The sequence below is a fragment of the Acinonyx jubatus genome, chromosome B1 (assembly GCF_027475565.1).
Source record: "Acinonyx jubatus isolate Ajub_Pintada_27869175 chromosome B1, VMU_Ajub_asm_v1.0, whole genome shotgun sequence".
NCBI lineage: Eukaryota > Metazoa > Chordata > Mammalia > Carnivora > Felidae > Acinonyx > Acinonyx jubatus.
In genome coordinates this window covers 77,900,769-77,924,302 of record NC_069382.1, presented here as the reverse complement: position 1 = coordinate 77,924,302, position 23,534 = coordinate 77,900,769, and the positions used below count along the sequence as shown (strand labels likewise).

Genomic DNA, 23,534 nt, shown 5'->3' with positions numbered 1-23,534 from the left:
TTTCATTACATGTTTTTATACAGCTTTTTACCATTTTAAATCTTGTGTTTTTAATTTTAAATGCTAGTAAATAACAGAAAGGATGCATTCCCAGCAGTCTTTCAGAAGTTCCAAAATATCTCTTCTAAATAAGAGAAAAATAGGTGAGCTACACTCTATGCCTCTTTGATTCCCTCTTTTTTTTTTTCTTTTTTTGTATATGCTTTATTGCTAAAACAGAGTGAGCTGAGACTTGGAATGTAAAATTACCCCCACACTAGTTCCATGAAGAAAGATTAATAAGCAGAACCTGTTTGAGACCGGGTAGTTAATGGGGGCCTCTTTGAGGAAGCCACCTTTAATCAGAAAAGGAAGAAGTTGCCGCAGGCAGTGGCCTAATTTCCCCTGGTTACATTAGGACAGTTACTTTCCATACATTCTTTCAGAATGAAGTGGATATAGGTTTTAGAAGTCTCCTTGTGATTGTCCGGAAATTTCCTCCAATGATTTCTTTCATTTCCCTTTGTCTTTAATTCCCAAGAAGAATCAAGGTCCACTCCAGGAGAAAAGAAAAGATAACAACATACATAACAAAGCATCTCCTTATGTCAAAGAAAGACAATTCTATGATCTCTTTGGTGCCCACCAATTCTATAGTATCTTTCCCTTCAGTCCTTCCTCTGTATCTACCCCCATCTGGCAAGAATGAAAAAGGAAAAAACTCAAGGGCCAGAAAGAATACATGCTCAGTTGTGTTTTTTTCTGTATCATTTTTCTTAGCACTTGTCATTTATTCCCTCACAGGACCTCAGAGTCTCCCTTGTTAAGCAAGAAACATCCTTTTCTCTGATTATTGGATGTGTGAATTGGGAAATCCATCTATGTGGATTTCAGGATCCTCTGTTTCTGAAATGAACCAACTGTAACAGCTAAATTACTCCAAAGCATATCCTATAACAATCCCTACACATTTCATTTACATCTCTGTAATACTTCAGTGGAGAATTACACTTGTAGGACAAAATACTAAACTCTCTATAAAAAGTAGTTTTCAGGTTTTCTTTTCTTTATAGGGGAAGAGTCATCTCAGAAATAGTGTTTTGTGTCTTGCATCAGCATTAACAACCAGCAGTCAGCAATGGTATAATATTTGTTAGCTTCATGAAAACTGTCAGAGTTTAGGGCAATGTTTCTGTGAAGAGCCCATCAATTGTTCTTGGACAAAAAGTTTATGTGGAAATTCTAAGAAGACACCCACCAAGACTGATCAGAATGCAAGGAAAAAGAGATGAGAGACAAAGTTGGATTAAGGACAAGGTCCTTTCAGCAAACTATTCAAAAGAAAAGGAAATGTGTTTTAAGTGTTTAAGAGAGAATTTCTGGAATAAGTCATACAAGGTCTTAGCCATAAAAATAGGATTTTAGGGGTGCCTCGGTGGCTCAGTCTGTTGAGTGTCCTACTGTCACTTTCAACTCAGGTCATGATCCCAGGGTCGGGAGATCAAGCTCTGTGTCTGGCTCTGTGCTGAGTGTGGAGCCTGCTTGCGATTCTCTCTCTCCCCCTGCCCCTCCCCCGCACTCATGCTTGCGTGCATGTGCTCTTGAAGAAGAAGAAGAAGAAGAAGAAGAAGAAGAAGATTTTAGAGTGCCCTATATTACTAAATTCAAAATGAGTATCATGTTAATGGCCACATTGACCATGAAATTAAGCCTTACATAGTCTTTTAGAAATGACAGAACAGAAATTCAAAGCTCAACTCAGAGTTACTAAGGCAATAGGTACTTTGCAAAAAAAAAGAGAAAAAAGCCCCATTTATCAAGTTAGTAGGATAGTGTTTCCTAATGAGTGGAGTAGGTTTCAATTCTGAGTTACTAAGCAAAAATTAGAAGGGAAATCAATACCATTTTTACTCTTGAAAAGACATCAAGTTTTCAGCAGGGACTTCCCTTTTAGGTAGCTGAGCTATTATTCAAGCCCATGCTTTGGGTATAATGCCTAATTAGATAAATATCAGCAACTCACAGGGGACTTTATATTATTGCTACTTACCGCAGCCACTAGAGGGTATCCATCCTTTCCTTCCAACAAAGGTTTTAAATTGTCAACATAGAATAGATTTGCCTGCAAATGCCACAAACAGATCACAGTAACCACCTTTCTCCATATGATAAAGGGACGTTTAAGCCTAAATAAAGAAAGGCCACTTGTGACACACTTAGTGAAACAGAATCAGCCCTGTAAGCTAAATTCAAAATGACTTTAGGGTGTTAACCAGCTAACAAGTCAGTGCATCCTAAACCACTTCCTTCTCCCAGGATTCTCCATAACCTCGCATTCAGAGCCTTTGCTGCCTGTCTGGAGATAACATAATCTTCCAGCGCTGCTACTTGAAAACAAGCTTTACTCACGGTTTAATAAAAATAGGTAAGAAATGACTGCCTGCTTCTCATTCAAGCTGTCACCCAAACCCTAACCTTTTGCTACTCTTTGAAAAGTAGGCAGTATGACTACTTCACATAAGATCAAAGGTTCATCTCTTCTATTATTGTATTTATCATTCTCCACATTTTCCCAGATTAAAAAAATGCTACGGCTTTAAAATATTTTTTTTAATTATAATAATACTCTATCGCTGCCATGCTAACTGGAAAGCATAATGAATAATGAAATTTAGAAGTTTGGAAGATCATTAGATATGTAAGTGTCCATGTATTCCATGCCAGCTCTGTCATTTCTTACCGTGGTGTCTCCTTTTTTCAGCTGCTGGCTGGGCGCTGGCCTTTTGATCACAATGACTTTGGCGTATTTCTTTGCAAGCTGTTCCCCTTTTTGCAGAAGTCCTCGGTGGGGATCACCGTCCTCAATCTCTGCGCTCTCAGTGTTGACAGGTAATGTGGTTCTTGCCCTCTACTCTTGTTACATTTAGAAAAACATTTTCTCAAAAAGAAGACAAAAAGCCTTGAGAGTTGGTGGCCAGGACAGTTGTTAATTAAAATATCAATAATTAAAGTGAATTAAAATATCAACAATCTTGCCCTACTGTTGAGAATTGCTTTACACATTTGCTGGTTATTAGCCATCTTTAGTGCAGGGGATTTGTATTTAGAGCATTTTGCCAGTTATAGCTATTTGGTACCCTATGGCAACAAAGGAAAAATGAACATATTAGATGGAAGGAACTTTGGAAAAGGAGATTTTTGGACATGCAAATCCTATATTTTCAATGGTAGAGTTCTCATTAGAAAAAAGAAGATACCATTCGATTATATTCATAATGCTTGATTACTTGAGCTGAGTGGTGAGTACATAATATTGTTTTATTCTTCTTCTGTGTTTCTTTGAATGCCTGAAATGGTTCATAATTTTTTAATGTTATTTTTTAATGTTTATTCATTTTTGAAAGACAGAGAGAGACAGAGCACAAGCAGGGGTGGGGCAGAGAGAGAGGGGACACAGAATCTGAAGCAGGCTCCAGGCTCTGAGCTGTCAGCACAGAGCCTCATGTGGGGCTCGAACCCACGTGAGATCATGACATGAGTCGAAGTCGGACACCTAACCGAATGAGCCACCCAGGTGCCCCTGGAATGTTTCATAATTTTTTTAAAAAGGGCAACAACAGAAGCACCCCTTGATCAGATTCTGAAAAACCCATCAAGTATATCTTTCTGGAATTCTCCTCAAACATGGATGTTAAGACTTCTCTAAAGGAGTACTTCTAGATGGGATTTTCTTTACCGTCTAATTTTCATAGCAGGATCTATAAAAAGTGATGTTAGGAACTTTATAATACATTCTATGGAGTCCTTTTATATTGAATATTATCCTATGCAAATGTTCTTTAATGACCTATTTAATTTAGAAGAGGTTTCTATTTTTTCTGTCTCACACTCTAGTAATAATTCTATCAGAGCACCTGAGTCCCATCATTATAGACATAAAAGACTCACTTTCTTAAAGAACATTTAAGTTTTTACAGATATCCTGTTATTTGTCATTTGCAATTAATTTCGGGGACCAAATTGTTATTGATAAAACATAAAAAATACTCGTTCCATTAGGAGTTGAAAATTATAATGGTATTCTTATTATAAATTTAAGCCTGTAATAACTGTGAAACACAAACCAAAATGTTTAGTACTGTTATTAAAAATAAATGTATTGCGGGGTGCCTGGGTGGCTCAGTCGGTTAAGCGTCCAACTTCTGCTCAGGTCATGATCTCGCAGTTCGTGGGTTCGAGCCCCATGTGGGGCTCTGCGCTGATAGCTCAGAGCCTGGAGCCTGCTTTGGATTCTGTGTCTCCCTCTCTCTCTCTCTCTGACCCTCCCCTGCTTGTGCTCTGTCTCTCTAAAATAAATAAATATTAAAATTAAATAAATAAATAAATAAATAAATATAAATGTCTTGCAAAAAAATGTAATGCTGAAATTAAAACACAAAAATTCTTTTAGTAGTTTAAAACATAGTGATGTGTTTGACAAAAATGCTGCTACAGCAATGGTAAACACAAAGATCAGAGATCACTTCTCCCTTATTAGTAGGATTCTCAGTAATTTCTAAGAAAACCTGAGGTCTATGTAGTTTTCTTCTGCATCATATCAGACATTAAGGGCTGCAGTATTAAAACATTTACACGGTGCAGGTGGCCACTGTATCACTTCCACCTGACTAAATAATAGACTGTGTTACTTGTGGCCATCTCCTAAAAAGTTGAGTAAGCATTTATAATCTGGATTTTATTCACTAATGAATTCTCACTCTGCTGCTCCTACCCTGGCATTCCACTAACATCATTTTCCTCTTGTATCCAAAGTGTCGTACTATCTAAAAATTAAAGCATTTAAATTGTATATGTGACATGACTAATGTAAGATTTTTCTTGTATTTGTCAAGTTGTATATTTAGAGATATAGCTATATAGTCTTATTACAATATTCAATTAAATTTTTAATTATAATATAACTCTAAAATCCACATGAGGAAAAGATATAAGAAAATAATCATGATAGTTTAAAAAACAATTATGTTTCCTACGTACATACTCTTCCTATATAATAGTGTTAAATGTTATAAAGCTACAGTATTTAAAGCAGTGTGGCACGTGCATATAAATATACTGAGAAATAAATGGGAAAGCCAGAAACAGGTGTTACAGTGTATGAGAACATAATACAGGCCGAAATCACTTTTGTAATGGAGAAAGGAAAGATCATCAATAAACAGTGCTATTTAGTCATCTGAGGGAAAAAGCATGTTAAAGTCTTATCTTGTATTGTATGTCAATAATAATATTTATAATAATTACCACTTGTTGAGTACTAGTATGTACTGGGCCCTGCTAAAAATACAGAAATTAGTTTACTTAATCCTTACAACACCACCTTGTGATAGTACTGTAATTATCCTCATTTTATAGGTGAGGAGTCTGAGGTTGAAAGAGGTTAACGAAGGCCATTTGGCTACCAAATGTTGGAGGCAGTAATCAAATATAAGTGGTCTGCCTTTTTACCACTATGCTTCAGCATGTAAAAACTCAAGCCATATAGAAGAAAATAGACTAATATCTTTTTGATCACTGGAAAAGGAGGGCTTTGGAACTTAAAAAAGATGGCATAAATTCTGAATATAATTATTAAAAGGATTTCAGGAGATAAAGTTTGAAAATATGAATATCAAACATTCATAAATTTAAAAAACAAATATAGCAATAAGCTGGGGAAAATATTTGCAGCAAATACTTGTAGCAAAAGCTACAACATGTTAATATTCTTGGTAATTAAAGAGGACATACAGATAGTCATTAAAATCATAAGACTTCCATATAAAAAGAGCACAAATATAAAAATACCAATGAAGAAGTTTGAATGACTAATTAGCATATGAATAATGTTCATGTAATCAAAGAAATTCTAATTAAGAACATGTTTCTTAATATCTGGTGGGAGTAGAGATTTAAACACCCCTTCAGGGGGGCACCTTAATCACCCTTAAGGGGGGCTTAGTTGGTTGGGTGTCCAACTTGGACTCAGGTCATGATCTCATGGTTCGTGGGTTTGAGCCCCACGTCAGGCTCTGTGCTGACAGCTTAGAGCCTGGAGCCTGTTTTAGATTTTGTGTCTCCCTCTCTCTCTCTCTCTCTCTGCCCCTCCCCTGCTCATGCTCTGTCTCTCTCTCTCTCTCTCAAAAATAAATAAACATTAAAAAAATAAAATAAACAGCCCTTCAGGAAGATAAAATCCTGTATACACTTTTGCCTTCTGACCTGGTAATTACAATTTTTAGGATTGATTCTGAGAAAACATTCCAAACAGAAAATTCATGCACAAAAATTTTCTTTACAATATTATTTACAGCAAAATACAGGAATCTTATTGTTCCATGTTAGGCCAATGAAAAGGAGGTCATATATAATTGACATGTACAGGTATATGAATATAAAATTCCTTAAAGGAAACATGATAAATATTATTAGTAGTTATATCTAGGGATGGGGGATAGGTTTTTGTAATGTTCTTCTATGAGTAGGAAAAAAATCTGAAAGTTTATTTACTTCTATTACCTATTACCCATTTTCCTTATTTATTCTATGCCATTTTATGCATTTTATTTTTTCTCATTTATGCAGCTCATTCCTATGACTGGTGTTCTATATCAAGACTAATTTTCTATGGGCAGGCAGCTCTAAAACACAAGCACATATAGGCACATAAACATGAACACAGAAGTTTGTATACATGGAGAAACACATGTATATGCCCAGCCCAGAGCCTCTTCCATCCCTATTGTTGCCTTTACAAAAACACCATCATATTTGGGAAAAATAGCATTTTATATCAAAATTAAACTTTGTCTCAAAGGCTTTAAAAACCAGGATGATAATGAGTGTTAGGAAAGAGGAATTTAGCATCGTAAAAGAAAACTACACCTCTGAGGAAACATCTAACTAAAAGCCAAAGCTAGATAAGATTAGCATATTACAAAAAAGAATGAGAAATAAAATGAAGACAAGGAGAATTCTTGTTTCCTATAAATAATAAAAATGTTTAAGATATCTAAGTATAATCCCCTGATAAGCATTAATAAAAGAAGAAGCCAAAAGAGAAGAAAGAACTAATCATCAGGGAGGTGCAAATCAAAACCACAATGAGCTATCACCTCACACCTGCCAGAATGACTAGTGTCAAAAAGACAAGAAACAATAAGTGTTGGTGAGACTGCAGAGAAAAAGGAACGCTTTTGCACTGTTGGTGGGAATGTAAATTGGTGCAGCCACTCTGGAAAACAAAATTGAAATTCCTCAAAAAACTAAAAATAGAATTACTATATGATCTAGCTATTCCAGTTCTGAGTATTTATCCAAAGAAAATGAAAACACTAATTTGAAAAGATACATGCACCCCTATTTTATTGCAGCACTATTCACAATAGCCAAGATGTGGAAACAATTCAAGTGTCTATCCATGGATGAATGGATAAAGATGTGGTATATATAAACAATGGAATATTAGTCAGCCATAAAAAAGGATGGATCTTGCCATTTGTGACAACATGGTTGGACTTTGAAGGCATTATGCTAAGTGAAAAAAGTGAGACAGAGAAAGACAAATACTTATGATCTCATTTATATATGGAATCTAAAAAACAAAACCAGCAAAACAGAAAAAAATGAGCTTAGAGATACAGAGAACAAATTGGTGATTGCCAATGGGCAGTAGGGGTGAGGGTGAAATGGGTGCAGAGGGTCCAAATTATTTCATAACTTCCAGTTATAAAAGAAATGAGTCATGGGGATGTGATGTACAGCATGATGACTGTAGTTAATACTGTGATGCATATTTGGACTTTGCTAAGGGAGAAAATCTCAAAAGTCCTCATCATACACACACACAATCCTATAACTGTGTGTGGTGATAGATGTTAATTAGACTTATTGTGGTGATCATTTCACAATTTATACAAATATTGCATCATTATGTTGCATGCCTGAAACTAATATAATGTTTTATGTCAATTATACCTCCATAGAAATAAATAAATGTTTCACTGTCATCCTTGTGATTTATTTCCTTGTTACAAAATTTAGAGTCTTTTTCTGAATAGTGTTATGTGGCATGGTTTAGTGGTCCCTTTTATATTTTATGTAAGTCTATGTCATCAGTTTTTTGTTGATGAAAATATTGTAAGGTACTTATCCCCTAGTGACATATTGTATAATAAATTATCCTAGATTGAGAAGCATAATTCATAATTTAGTTCAGCAGGGGCTCAGGCAGGAATGAGGTGATGGACAGACATGATGAATAAGGACTGGCTGCTGTCCCTTAGGAGTCTTCATGCTTGTGAAGATGGCAACCTGGAGACATGAGAGAATGAAATATTTGATGAAGGTATTTAGGCTATGGGATTCCTAAATCACCTAAATCTTCAAAACCCTGCCTTCCTTCCCAAGTTCACATTTTTCTGCCCTCTCTTTCTTCCTTGAGGGAATCTCAGGGAACCATTTTGGACAGCTTCGTTCTCCCCAATAGAAACTCTACCTCTGAAGGGGGTGGACGGGGGGGAGAAGGTGTGGGATCACCTCACTTTACCACTTCCTCCCCACTCCCATCTCAGGCATGGAGAAAAATGAAATAAATGTTCCATCACAAATGATCAGTTGTATATCAAATAAAATGTTCTTGGTTAAAAAAAGAAAAAAAAATGACATCAGGCATCTATTTCATTAAGACTTGGGCTCAGTTTCAAATCAAGATCATGAACCATTTAAAATTCCACTCCCACAAAAATCTGCCTTAACCTAGGAGATTTTCCTTGGTAATAAATGCTTTGTTCCCTGGGTCCTTTCCTTTTTATTTTTACATTTCATTTGGTACTGACTCTAAGTTTTGGGATCTGAATATAGGGAATCTCTTTTGACATTTCTATTTCAAAAGCTTTCACACTAGAGAATGAATCATTCGCACTTAATTCCAGAAGATAAGATACTATTTGCTTTGAGTCTCGATTTGGTTGCATTATATTCTACTAAAAATAAAAAAAAAATCCTTCTTTAAGAAAATAAAAAGAAAACAAGAAGTAAAAAGAGGGAAATTGGAATCTATTACAAAACAATTTACAGTTTGGGAATCCCTGCTTTCCTCTTATGAACTGAATCAAATTTATGGCTCAGGAAGAGTTCCCATTCTTTTCTAAATATATTTTAAATAAAAAATGATGAGAAGAACAACATATTCAAGTTCTGTACAATTTCTTTTTTTTTCTTCTTTGGGAAGACAATATAATAAAGAACGTATTTCACAAGTTGATTTACAGATTTAATAATCTATAATTTACAGATACAGTAAGAAAGGAAATGTTTTCCCACAACAATGAATAATAAAATGAAAACAACTGGATGAGAAAGATACTTGTAACTGATGTTTATGAACAGAAATTTTAGCCCAAAAATATGTATGCAAGAGAGATATTGGTTAATAAAGGCAACAGCTACTTTCTAGTGGAAGCATGGTTAAAGAATATGAATGTATGGTTATGTAAGAAGAACTATATCAAATGTTATTCAAAAGTTAAGCTTCCAGAAGAATTTCAAATTTTGTGAATTAGAGCAACAATGAGGTGTCATCTTAACTATAATTAGTAAAAATAAATCAATTTATTTATTTTATTTTATTTTATTTTATTTTTATTTTATTTTATTTTATTTTATTTTATTAATTTACATCCAAATTAGTTAGTGTATGGTGAAACAATGATTTTAGGAGTAGATTCCTGAATGCCCCTTACCCATTTAGCCCATCCCCCATGCCCACAATGCCTCGAGCAACCCTCAGTTTGTTCTCCATATTTATGAGTCTCTTCTGTTTTGTCCCCATCCCTGTTTTTATATTATTTTTGTTTCCCTGTGTACAATTTCTTTTAAAAAAAATGTTTATTTATTTTGAGAGAGACAGCAGGCGTGCGAGTAGGGGAGGGGAAGAGAGAGAGAGGGAGAGAGAGAATCCCAACTAGGCTCCACAGAGCCCAACACTGGGCTTTATCCCACAAACTAAGAGATCATGACCTGAGCCAAAAATCAAGAGTCAGATCCTTAACTGACTGAGGTTACCCAGCAGCCCCTGTACGATTTATTACTTTAATCGATTATTCAATGAATACAGAAAACTGAAAGATAGAAGAAAAAAATCTACCTTTCTCACTATCAGCTTTCAATCTGTAGAGGATAAACAAGAGAGTAAGAAGAAGCCCATAACTTGCCCCAGAAAGGATGAGCCTTCATGGTTAATATCAACTATGGACCTGTCTCAGCTCTACCTTTTCACTAATTCCTCTTCAAATCTAGCTCTTATTGATTTTTACTTTGCATCCTTAGTCACTTAAGAAAAATAAAACCAGAATTTCAGAGAAAGACTGAGGAAATCTAGAAACAACTTTGACCCCTCTTCAGATTTATCAGTGAACATTTTTTTTAATGCTAAGGTAGTGTACTCATAACACCAGCCATTACCAACAATTAAAATAGGTGTTTTTGTATGCCATAAGTGACAAATTTCAGATGTTACTTTGAGTTTGTTTGAGGGGGAAAAAAGAGGGGGCAGGGAAGGGAAGAGGGATTCAATGCTGTTCTTTGTAAAGTTAACTGTCTTGTTTAAAGTGGAAGATGACAGGGTCAGACCAGTAAAAGGGTCTGGGTACAGATCCAACTTGTAGTTAAAAATTGCCTGTGGAAGTAGATTGTAAAAAGATAAAACTCTTTTAACAACGGCTCCAGGAGTGATGTATAATTAGATACCTGGAAAAGTTGCAGAGACCTAGTGATAAGGCAGTTTTGTTTCATAAGCCTCAAACTCAAAAGCCAATGTCAGTTCTTCATCCCAGCATTTTACATAATTGCTCAGTGGTCTCTATGATGTTCCCAAAGGTTTGTCCTAAGTCAAAACATGAAAGTGGTTTTCTGGAAAACCGGTTTTATTTAGACCTTGGACTTGGTTTCTCCTTATTCTTCTGCTGTTCTGATTGTCCTTTGCTGCATGACAATAGGGAAGACATGTAAGAAGAGCCAGAAGAGGGAACCCAGGGACAAGACACAGACAAAGCCAAATGCCGACTATAGAGCATTTGGCTCTATATTTGGGGGTCTGTTCCCCATTGCACATAGTTATTTGTTCTTTTATCTTAATTCTATTGATAAGATCAAGTAACTGGATAATTTTGCTAGCTTATTTTTCTTTTTTTGTTTTGTTTTGTTTTTATTTTTGAGAGAGAGAGACAGAGCACCAACAGGGGAGGGGCAGAGAGAGAGAGGGAGACACAGAATCTGAAGCAGGCTCCAGGCTCTGAGCTGTTGGCACAGAGCTTGACATGCGGCTCGAACTCACAGACTGTGAGATCATGACCTGAGCTGAAGTCAGACGCTTAACCGACTGAGCCACCCAAGCAATCCAGATTATTTTTCTTTGATAACAACCTACCTAACAAAACCTACCTAACCTACCTAACAAAACTTAGCAGCTTAAAACAACCACCATTTTACTATTACCTCACCATATGGTGGGGTAGGAATTTGGGCAATTCTTATGCAACTTGTCACTTTGACTGGGGTCTCCTGGTAGATTTCATCTCGTGGCTCAGCTTGTCTCTTGGGTCCAAGATACATGACTAGCCCTTTGGCAAGAACAAATGGAAGTCTGAGCCTAACTCCCTCTCATGCAGTCTAGCACCTCTTACATTCTCTGGGACAGGCCCAGGGCTTCAGGGTGGAGTCGCTGCTCTGCTCGGAAGCCAGGCCTGAAACCCACAAAGCATCCTTCCAGCTCTACTCAGTCAGTCCAAGCAGTCACAGGCCAGCCCAACTGAAAGACTCTGCCGAAGAAGTATGAAAGTACTCACTGCTATCTTTTAATCTACCATGCCTGGTTTCTCTTTAGAATTCTTCCTGCTGAGGAGACTATAGATGCTGGAGAGGATGTGGAGAAACGGGAACCCTCTTGCACTGTTGGTGGGAATGCAAACTGGTGCAGCCACTCTGGAAAACAGTGTGGAGGTTCCTCAAAAAATTAAAAATAGACCTACCCTATGACCCAGCAGTAGCACTGCTAGGAATTTACCCAAGGGATACAGGAGTACTGATGCATAGGGGCACTTGTACTCCAATGTTTATAGCAGCACTCTCAACAATAGCCAAATTGTGGAAAAAGCTTAAATGTCCATCAACTGATGAATGGATAAAGAAATTGTGGTTTATATACACAACGGAGTACTACATGGCAATGAGAAAGAATGAAATATGGCCCTTTGTAGCAACGTGGATGGAGCTGGAGAGTGTGATGCTAAGTGAAATAAGCCATACAGAGAAAGACAGATACCATATGTTTTCACTCTTATGTGGATCCTGAGAAACTTAACAGAAAGCCATGGGGGAGGAGAAGGAAAAAAAAAAAAAAAGAGGTTAGAGTGGGAGAGAACCAAAGCAAGAGAGACTCTTAAAAACTGAGAACAAACTGAGGGTTGATGGGGGGTGGGAGGGAGGGGAGGGTAGGTGATGGGCATTGAAGAGGGCATCTTTTGGGATGAGCACTGGGTGTTGTATGGAAACCAATTTGACAGTAAATTTCATATATTAAAAAAAACTAAAATTAAATTAAATAAATAAAATTAAAAAAAAATTCTTCCTGCTGAAATAAATAAATAAAAATAAAATAAAATTCTTCCTGCTGGTATTTTGCCTCCAAACCTCTGCATGGAAGTTAGTTTGTCTATCATATAAGATACGTAAATCGTAAAGAAACATTACAAATGATTGCATTTGCTGTTAATTAACAATGTGCATAGGTAAGGGTAGAAGTGACACTTACTGGAAGTGGCAACATGGAAGGGAAAATAATAAATTCCAATGTAGACAAGTATCGATAGGCACTTGGTAGAAATTACTGAAGTACTGAAAGTACTTCAGTTACCTTTTTCCTTCTCTTGATTCAATAATTCCCCTCAAGATAATTAATCCAGGAAAGTCATTCAAAAAGAGAAAAAAAACTATATATACAAACATATTTATAAGTGTGTTATTCACAACCTTGAAACACTAGAATTGATGTGAACTTAGGAGAAATATTTAAGTCAACTGTATCAATATCCAGTTATACTGTGTAGCTATAAATTAATAAATGCCATGCTTCTGTAGAAGCATAAGGCCATTTTTTATCATGAAAAGTAGATAAAGCTAAAAATAAAATTGTAATTGATATGGTTATAATATATATTTAGATTATGCTTGTGAGAATAGAAATAGGCAAAGAATAAGAAGAAATAAAAATAGGTTTTGTTGAAGTGGTATTTTTTAATTTGTTTTATTTCATCCTGTTTTAAAGTACATTCAATAATAAATATATTAAAATTTACTTACCATCCCAGGCCATACCTCAAAAATTCAAAAACATGCATTAAATGCCTTTGGCCTTGGAAACATGTATAAATCTATATATAGACATACACAGTAACAAACATCTTTACATAAATAAAATGCGTAATTTATACTTTTATTTTGGCATATCACATGACAGGGTACAAGGTGATGTCGTGGGAAAAGACTCCCCTGGGTGTTGGCAGACCAGAGCCCTAGTTCGGGCTCTCCACATTCACAGGAGATGAGGCAGACGATATAGTAACACTCCAGTCCTCAGGTTCCCAACTGGTAGAACATGAAGGGGAGAAAGATCACCCCAAGAGTCCCTCATGGTTTTTTAATTATTTGCTTCTAGGATTCTAAAAGTATTAGCTTTTTGTTTGTTGTCTGTCAAGGCTGCCTTAAAAAATAAGAAAATGCTCAGAATGTAGTGTGCTTTATTGGCTGATAAAGATAAATGCATGGCCAGGAAACAAAGACATTTACTTCGACAGATATTTATTTGGCACCTATTGTTCTAGGTATCGTGACCAACATATAAAATGCCTGCCCTCATGGCGCTTATATTCTAAAGACAAGGGTGGACAGAGACGATAAATAAAATATTTGATTGGTCACATATTGGTGACCAATTGGTAAGCGCTATGGAGAAAAACCAATCAGCGTGAGCAGGTCAGCCTAAGTCTGTAGGGGATTCTGGCAATTTCAAACAGGATGTTCAGGGAAGGACCCTATGAAAAGCTACACCTGAGTAAAGTAAAGCAGATGAGGAAGCAGCTCTGAGAACACCAGTAGGCATTCCCACTGGGCTGGAAACTGCTGGGGGATTTGAACCGAGGGATGACATGAGGGACTTACATGTTAACAGGCTCACTTTGGCTGTTATGTTTGAGATAGAATGAAGTAGGACAAAATGGATGAAGGGAGACTAGTTAGGAAGCTACTAAAATAATCCAGGTGGGATGGTAACAGGAGAGATGGTGAGATGTGGTTGCATTTAGGTGTATCGTGAAGGAAGAGGTCACAGGGTTTGCTAAAGAATTGGATGTGTGATAGCAAAGGGAAAAAGAGGAGTTAAGGCTAACTTCAAATTCTGGGCCTGAGATGGTAAGGACTGAAGAGAGGGCAGGGTGGAGGTCATGAAAGGGACCAGGAGTCTGGTTTGGGTAAGTTCGAATGCCTATTAGATTTCAAGTGGCCATAACTAGTTGGAAAGACAAGTCAGGAGCTAGAGGCGGGGACCTCGGTTAGACTTATAAATTTGGGAATTAATTATCAGTATATAGAAATTTTAAATGATGCTAAAGCCATGAGACTGGATGGATCACTAAAAGAAAGTGTGTTGATAGAATAGAAAAGAGGACCAAGGACTAAGGAGGAATCCAATGCTAAGAGTTTGAGAAGTGAGCAGGTTCCAGCCAAGGAGATGAGAAGAAATAGCCAGCCTTATCAGCTGGAGAAAGACCAGGAGAAATGTAGTAGAAGGCGAGAGAAGAAACCATTGCAAAAAGTAGACATCATTTCTGGAATATCAGCTGTTAGTGGTTGAATCTACACTTGCAGATTTTCTATGGCAAGTGAAAATGTCATATGTGTCCACTAGCTCCATTGAAGGATGTTTATAATCACACCTAGTTAGGAGAACATATTTATGGATATGTGTGTTGTATCATTATATTCTAAATAGAAATTATGTTTGGAACATCTGGTATTTCTTATCTTTCACACCTTTCCCTACCCCCATCATCACAAATGATTATTTCTAATTAACTCTTACAATTGTTTTCTCATGTCATGTAAATGTCATCAAAATCAATGTGATTACAAATAAAAAATAGTCTAATTCTCAGTCGTGTGGGTTTGCCACACTATACACTAAAAACTACTTCTATTTATTTTAAAATGTTGAATTTACATTAGATTATAGACATGTAATAATTTGAGGACTCATGGCATATTACAAAATGAAGCTGCTTTGTGAATATACTCATCATAAGAACATGTTGACCACATTTTCCTTCTCAAACCACCTTCTATCTCCAATCCTGCCTAATAAATCTTGCTTCCTTACTCCCTTAGGAGATAAAGCACTTTATTTAAAGCACCTTTCCTGATAGTTGATCTAAGAGAAGGGGAAAAGAAATAGATATAACTCACTGACAGCCTCGGGATATAGACATCCTGTCTCCATTCCTTTTAGCTTTTACTGGACATCAGGCTGCCAGTCTAATAAGGCAACAAAGAAAAGTAAACAGAAATGAAAAGCAAAATAAATAGCAGTCTTTATCCCACTGGAATAACCATAAATTTAAAAATGCAATCTTGGCTATATCGTAAAAGGATTTTCTTGGTTTGTTTGCATAGCTGTATTTTATTCAATTCTGAACTAATCTGGACTTTTTTTTTTAAGATTCTTATTGTACATCAATCTAATTTATCCTAAAAATCTTTTGCAAAAAATATTTCTTCAGCAAATTGTGCTATATGTGTGCCATATGGCATCGTCATGCATACCCAAACTATAAGTTCTAATCTACAGTGGAGAACTAGGTAGCATAATTCCTAAGACCTGTGTTTTCACAGATGTACCTTGTAGATGCACTGAGACAGCACAGTAAATATAAGTGATAAGAGTGATTATGGGTAACGTGTAGTTTGCCTTGGCTTTACTGACAAATCTTTGACATTAAGTCATGTGCCCTACAAGCCCATGTGCACCTGTCCCCAATGCCTTGGTCTGTTTTACAGTCTTCTTCTGGCACTATCTAATGAAAGCTATAAAAAGAGAATGTTTACTTTCCATTACAACAGCAAAAAAAATTTCAAGAATGAAGCCACAAAAATACCATACCATGTCACAGGTCCCATCTTAATAGTAAGCCTAAAAGTAGTTAGCACCAGACCATCACCTCAGGTCAGAAACACAGACTTTCTGAAACCAAACTTTCTTTAGACTTAACATTGAAATGGGATTACTATCACAAAAAATATTAAAGTAGAAAATAAACAATTTCTTAATGCCAGTTTGTTTTTTGATTGACATGATTGTCCAGTAACATTTATGTTCTACATTTTTCTATGAACCTTTCTTTTCTATTAGATTGTAAACCCTAAAGATTAGGAACCAAGATATCTTTAACTCCACTTTATCTATTTTAGCTCAGGACCATAATGGGAGATAGTCATTCTTTGACTACCAGGTATACAGTGAGAGAAGAAAGGAGAAAATGATCAGCTATCTATGGTCATATTCATTTAAGGATATCTAGATCCACTTCATAATAATGTTTCAAGTTTCTTTTTTTAATATATAGAGAGGAGTAAGATGTTACCTTAACAAGTACCAGCAGCTTTCACTACACCTTCCATCATCCAGTTTTTTCCCCCAGCTTAAAAAACATAGGCACGGGGCGCCTGGGTGGAGCAGTCGGTTAAGCGTCCGACTTCAGCCAGGTCACGATCTCGCGGTCCGGGAGTTCGAGCCCCGCGTCAGGCTCTGGGCTGATGGCTCAGAGCCTGGAGCCTGTTTCCGATTCTGTGTCTCCCTCTCTCTCTGCCCCTCCCCCGTTCATGCTCTGTCTCTCTCTGTCCCAAAAATAAATAAACGTTGAAAAAAAAATCTTTAAAAAAAATAAAAATAAATAAAAATAAAAAAAATAAAAAACATAGGCACATTTATCTGATGCTGCCCCATTATAAGCCATCACAAGATTTTCCTGAATCCCAAATGAAGACCTCAGACTCAGGCCTGCCAGACACCTGATTCCCAAAGGGGTGGAACTCTTAATGGTTCCACTTACTTTTCACATCAGGACTCACAGAAAGTTCCAGGACTCATTGGAAAGTTCCAGTGATTGGTCACTGGCTAAGGGGAGGATCTTTCTAGCATTTATAATTATTTTTTAAATGAAATAAATTTTAAATTTCTTAACAACTAGGTTCTGCCTCCATTTCCCCCACCCCCACCCTGCTTTTGTTTTTCAGGTACAGAGCAGTTGCTTCCTGGAGTCGTGTCCAGGGAATTGGGATTCCCTTGATCACTGCTATTGAGATCGTCTCCATCTGGATCCTTTCTTTTATCCTGGCTATCCCTGAAGCTATCGGCTTCGTCATGGTGCCCTTTGAATACAGGGGTGAACAGCACAAAACCTGTATGCTCAATGCCACATCAAGATTCATGGAGGTATGGAGAGTTTAAAGGAAATTGGGGAGGAGAGGAGGTCTTCATATATACTTTACCATCGCCAAGACTTGATATTTTTACAGTGCCCAGTGTGGCTTACTCTGTTAGTTCAGTCCCATAATTAGAGCAACTATTTTGTTTTCACTCTTATATTAGAGCACAATTGTAGACACAACTCTAGTTTTACCCCAAACAACTCAGCATCTGAAACAAACTTACTCAGAAAGATAGATGTGGGGGGGGGGGGGGGGGGAGTATATATATACACAGTGCTATTTGTTTTTATAATAAGTAATACAGCACAACAATTTCCATCTGATGGGCATGCTAATATGTATTTTATGTTATTTGGGGAAATGCACATTCCTCAGACTTTTTTAAAGATAGATTTACTAACTTAAAGTAGGAAGTTATACTTCATGTACTTATATTAGTACAAATTCTATATGTAATATACAAATAACAAATTTGCAGAACTTTTTAAAAAGTGTTTTAGTTCTTTAACAAATTCAGTTGTTGTTTGATATATCTGACCACATTAATGTTTTTTTGAAAAGTTTAATTACATAACTAAGTGCATTGGGAAACATGTTTAAAATGCATATTTCCTTTGCCAAACTAGTCAAATGTGGACTGGGGAGGAAAAGGAGAACCATTTCTCTTAAATCAGCATAATTTAGTGCTTTGATGTAGGTTTCATGCAGCTCAGATTCCACATTTAATCCTTCACAGACATCCCCAGGTATGTTTTCCTAACTTGAAAAATTCACAAAATTAGTGGTTTTACAGTTGACCAGTTTTCCTGCATTGGAAATTCTTCTTTTAAAATTAAAAGTACTCATGAAAACTGCCAAACTGGCAATGTTAAAATTAAGGTCTTCTGTTTATCTACTGACCTTTTTATTAAGTCGATGTCCATAGTGAAAAACAAAGTAGCAGCAGGAGGTTATCAGAATTTGGGCAGTGCGAATAAGCAATCTAGCTATTCCCGACAAAAGTGTTAAAGAGAAGAGGCTTAGTATAAGAATGAACTCACTAATCAATTGAAACTAGACAAAATGAAATGGGCTACTTCACAACAACCGAGTCTCTCTTCTAGAGTGGGCAAGCAAAGACTAGCTAGCTACCTAAGGGGATTACAATGAAAAGTATGAGTTCAAACTGATTGTTTTTTAGATTCCATCCAACTCTGAAGTTTTCAGACTCATTCTCCCCCAGCTTGTGTTCCATTCTCTCCTCCTCAACTCTGCCCTAACCTAGAATGGAGGGAGGTCCCTCCATACCCTGGCTGATGACATTAGTTCAAAAGAAACGTGTGACCCCTTTCTCTACAGGCCTCTGCCATAGAGGGGGCAGGGGACTCCATTGAGACCCCTCAGAGGTCAGCTTCCAGACCTTCTGCAGCTGCTTCTAGGGCATTCACACCCAGGCAGCAATGCATCTGGAAGAAGGAGGTACAAGTGAAGAGAGCGCTTAAAGGAGTGTTTGTGTGCACTTAAACAAAGAGTTCTGATTTTTTTGTTCTTGTGTTTTGTTTTGTTTACTTCAGTACGCAAATCTTTCTACAGTGTGATGTGGAGAGGGAAATACTTGTATAAACAGATCTGAATAAACCAAGTCCCTTGGTGTAGTTTGCACTAACCTTAGGATAGAATTCAGGGGTCTGTGAACCTGAATGGAAAAGAAATTACATATTGATTTTCACTAACTTCTAACTGAAATTTATCATTTCCTTCTATTATGAATGTAGGCAACAAACCACAGTCATATTTAACAGAACCATTTTATTTCCACTAATGGAAGTAATACACATTTTCATAACATAACAGTTGGATAATCTTGAAATATCATTTCTGCTCATCATTATTTCAACTTCTGATGGTTATTAGAGCCACCATTTGATTTTTCATTTAATTTGTTAATAAACACCTAGATCAGAATTTTAATATTTTGATAGCTGTGTTTCAACATAATTGGCTACCACTGTAATCTTATTTTATTTTATGCATATAAAAGTATTATTCTCAGAAAGGATTATAGTCTTCACCAGACTTCCAAAGCATAGAAACAGTTAAGAACCTCTGCCCAGAACTTTTTTCCTCAGGAACCATTTATAGATTATTTTAATAGACATGTTATAAATGTAGCCTACTGGGCCTCTTTCTATATTCAGCAACTGTCCGGTTTTTCACAGAGCAGCATGATTATTTTTTACTGTGGGAACTGAGATAATACAGGAGGCTGCATTATCCTTCGTAAATAAACAATCTGGAGAAAGAGTATAAGGAAAAGCATTTCTTCCTAAGTCGGTGATTAATTTAGTGGGAGGAAGAACGCAGATATAATTTTCTAATTTCCATTTTGTAGAGTACTAAATTTTCTCCTTTAAAAAGACATAAAACTTAATAATACTATTATTTACAAATCCTGCCCACAGAGAGATAATGCTAAATAGGCCTTCAGATAAGATACTCTGCCTCAATAGTTTCCAGGTGATAAGTATTAAGAGCTCGAGAAAGGGCATGGTTATTGATGGCTCTAACTGGCTGGCTGCAAGGTCACATAGCAAGCATACCAGGCAAAGGGTTAACTCCCAGTAACCAGAGCTACACAGATAAGCCATTCATAACCTTCGCTGTTACCACACAAGATATTCACATTAAGTACACTTTAACCACAAGAGTCAAAAGTAAACTTGGCACTAGCAAAGTTTTGAGGCTCATCAATAAGTAAAGATAAATACATATTCTATCTATCTCAAAATCATGCTTTATGAGCTTTGGGAGGGAACTCTTCTTCTCGAGTAGGGCTCTCCCACTGTGTTATTAAAACCAATTTCGGTTTATAAAAAGTATCTTTGTCAGGATTATTTTTAAGTGCAATTTCTTCATGTGCTACTAGAAAGCCAGGATCATTTTTGGATTTTCCATTGGATTTTGGATTTTCCATTGAGTTTTGAGCACCACCCCAAGCCCTTTACCACAAGTGTGAATGTAGAAACATATCTACAAGCACGAAGATTTTGAAGCTACCAGAGCACTGCCCAGTAAATTTCGATTACAATGCACCTCCTATTCTCTCCCTTTCTTCACCCTACAGTTTTACCAAGATGTGAAAGACTGGTGGCTCTTCGGGTTCTATTTCTGCATGCCCTTGGTGTGCACTGCAATTTTCTACACCCTCATGACCTGTGAGATGTTAAACAGAAGGAACGGAAGCTTGAGAATTGCCCTCAGTGAACACCTTAAACAGGTAAACCTAATAAGATCGTGAAAATTTGGCCAAGACTTATTTGTCCCGGACAACAGAAGGCCTATAAATAAGTGTATTTATTTAGCATATTTACCCTGGTTTGCTAAAAATAAAGTCTTATAACTGTTTTATTTATAGTTATAGTATTAGAAACTTCTTTTTTTTAATTTTTTTAATGTTTTATTTTTATTTTTGAGAGAAAGGGACAGAGACAGAGCACAAGTGGGCAGAGAGCAAGGGAAATACAGAATCCCAAGCATGCTCCAGGCTCCAGGCTCCAGGCTCCAGGCTCCAAGCCATCAACACAGAGTCCAGTGTGGGTCTCAAACTCACAAACCACGGGACCATGACCTGAGCAGAATGAAGTCAGATCCTTAAAAACTGAGCCACCCAGGCGCCCCAGTATTAGGAATTTCTTTTGTGAAATAGAGAGTCTGCCTGTAAAACAGGTGGCCTGGAGGCAGGGCCAAATAGAGAAGAACTATTCATTTAGTTTGCCAAGAGTATATTGAACATGTGTGTTTGTGTGTCTGTGAATTGAACTGGGCTTGGAACTGTGCCAGGACACAAAGAGGCATAGGACTTTCTCCCCTAGCAGGCTTTGTAGTCTTGGTGTAGAAATAAAATACAACATGAAAAAATTAGAAAATAGAATCACCAAATATGGTAAAAGTAGCCTATGCTGTAGAAAGCCAAGGATGATATAAAGACAAAGTCACAAAGACGCTTGTCATGGATGAGGGAGATCGAACTGTTCATAAAGGATAAATGGGTTTGATGGGGAAGAAGAAGACAGAGGGCATTTCAAGTGGGAGGACAGGAGTCTAGTTAGAACATGGCACAGGCACCACGCATTTGGGGAGTGGAAAAAAGAGATGAACCTCACTAGAAAACCATCCAAGGTAAGACTCAGGATAGGAAATGGGACTGGGTACATAAAAAGAGGTCAGATTTTGGATAGCCCCAAAATTTGTACATGTCAATAGGAGGCTGCTGTTGGTTCCCTCCCTGCCCTCCCCTCCCCTCCCTCACTACCAGGAAGCAAACAGAACATGTACAGCCATGGACTTTAGAGGGCAAACCTTTACACTTATACTTGCTGGCTCTGTGTTGTTGGGCAAATTGCTTAATCTCTCTGAATCTCTGGGTCTTCATAAAATATATGCAATAATATCTGTACCTTTATGTACAAATACTGATTCAGTTTTAAATTTTAAAAAATTAAATAGGGGTGCCTGGGTGTCTCAGTCAATTAAGCATCTGACTCTTGATCTCAGCTCAGGTCTTGATTTCAGGGTTGTGAGTTCAAGCCCCATGTTGGGCTCCACACTGGGCATAGAGACTACTTTTAAAAAATTAAACAAAATGTATATAATAATACATCAAGAGGATTACCTAATGCATGTACAGTGTCTAATAGAGCCCAACTCATAGTAAGTACCCAGAAAATGTTTGATACATATTAATTCAAAGAGTAAAACTAGGACTACAGGTAAATTCTCCGTCTCAGCAGAGAAGTGGATAAGAACACCCAACCGCACCAAAAGATAATGAATTGTTGATGAAGCCTGTAAATCTGCTCTCTACAATTACCATACAAAAGCAACATTCTTCATCAGCAACTCTTCTCAACTATTGTACTGATTTTTCTGAGTCTTCAGCTTCTTATCTATAAATTGGGCATAATTGTATATGAATCAATATTATTACAAAAATCAAAGGCATTAGGTGCATACATGTAATTTGTAAAATCCTTACGTGCCATAAAAATGGTAGCTATATTTTTTATTAAAATGTAACGGAAAATTATATTGAGAAAATTTAGTATGACTTTGTTCAGGCATGAATGTTTCAAGTGCTCCAGATGTAAAATATATCAAGTAATTACTGTGTTTCACTCCTGCAGTGGAGGTAATTAATTAGAATAGATTTATAAAAAACAAAAACAAAACCCCATAGTGTTTTTCAATGTTGACTTTTTCATTAGCACCATGATTGAGTGTTTAAGCTGAATGGTACCTGCTCTGAAAATAACTGAATAGGGATTGGTCACAATAATAGGATGCTCCTTCACATTTACATAGCATTTTATAAGTTTCCAAAGAGCATGTCATTTGCTTATTTGATTTCTTCCAAGCACCCCGAGATATAAGCAGGGTAGATGTCCGCATAAGGGTGGTTAAGCGATTGGCTTATCCAAGTGGAAATTAAAAGCAAAGACTTGGTCCTCCTACAATAGTCACTGCCTTTGTCACACCCAAAGCTGTAGCAGTTTCCAACAGCAGGAGAGCAAGCCTACTGGAAGGCTTTCCATGGGGGCTGTAGGGAGCTAGCTCTCAGTGAAAGGCCATGCCACCCTTTAACTAGTATCCTATATAGCTCTGGTCTTGCTTTCTGCACGGTTTCCTCGAATTTCTCTGTATTATTCTTTCAACATCTTTTATCAGTTAGGGATTGTGTTTGGATGCCGGTAGCAGAAAACCCAAAATAACATTGAGCAAACCAAGTGGAGGTTTCTTCTTTCTCCCACAGGAAAAAAAAAAAAAAGTCACTGGTTCAGTGTTCAAGGGACTCAGAAGCCAGGGGTCTGCTGTTTTGCTGACTTTTCCTTTAGTATTGGAAGACAGTAGCTACAATTCTACCCCTATATCAGATTTCCAGGCAGCAAAAAGGGAAAGAATATAGATCATATTAGTGTGTGTGCATCAGAAGGAGTACCCTC

General features: G+C 36.9%; 1 protein-coding gene and 1 long non-coding RNA gene across 2 annotated transcripts in view; one reads left to right on the top strand and one right to left on the bottom strand.

Annotated features, from left to right (window-relative positions):
- The window catches only part of EDNRA (endothelin receptor type A), a 61,440-nt gene that overhangs the window by 30,377 nt on the left and 7,529 nt on the right, over window positions 1-23,534 (top strand). The window contains exons 3-5 of the mRNA XM_015081535.3: window positions 2,741-2,868; window positions 17,362-17,560; window positions 20,660-20,812. Of these exons, the coding sequence (XP_014937021.1) occupies window positions 2,741-2,868; window positions 17,362-17,560; window positions 20,660-20,812 (480 nt within the window). The remainder of the gene's footprint in view (window positions 1-2,740; window positions 2,869-17,361; window positions 17,561-20,659; window positions 20,813-23,534) is intronic.
- The window catches only part of LOC128314445 (uncharacterized), a 94,467-nt gene continuing 83,623 nt past the window's right edge, over window positions 12,691-23,534 (bottom strand). Inside the window, exons 4-5 of the long non-coding RNA XR_008296083.1 lie at window positions 15,535-15,603; window positions 12,691-13,662 (exon numbers count right to left, since the gene is read on the bottom strand). This is a non-coding gene — a long non-coding RNA (uncharacterized LOC128314445). The remainder of the gene's footprint in view (window positions 13,663-15,534; window positions 15,604-23,534) is intronic.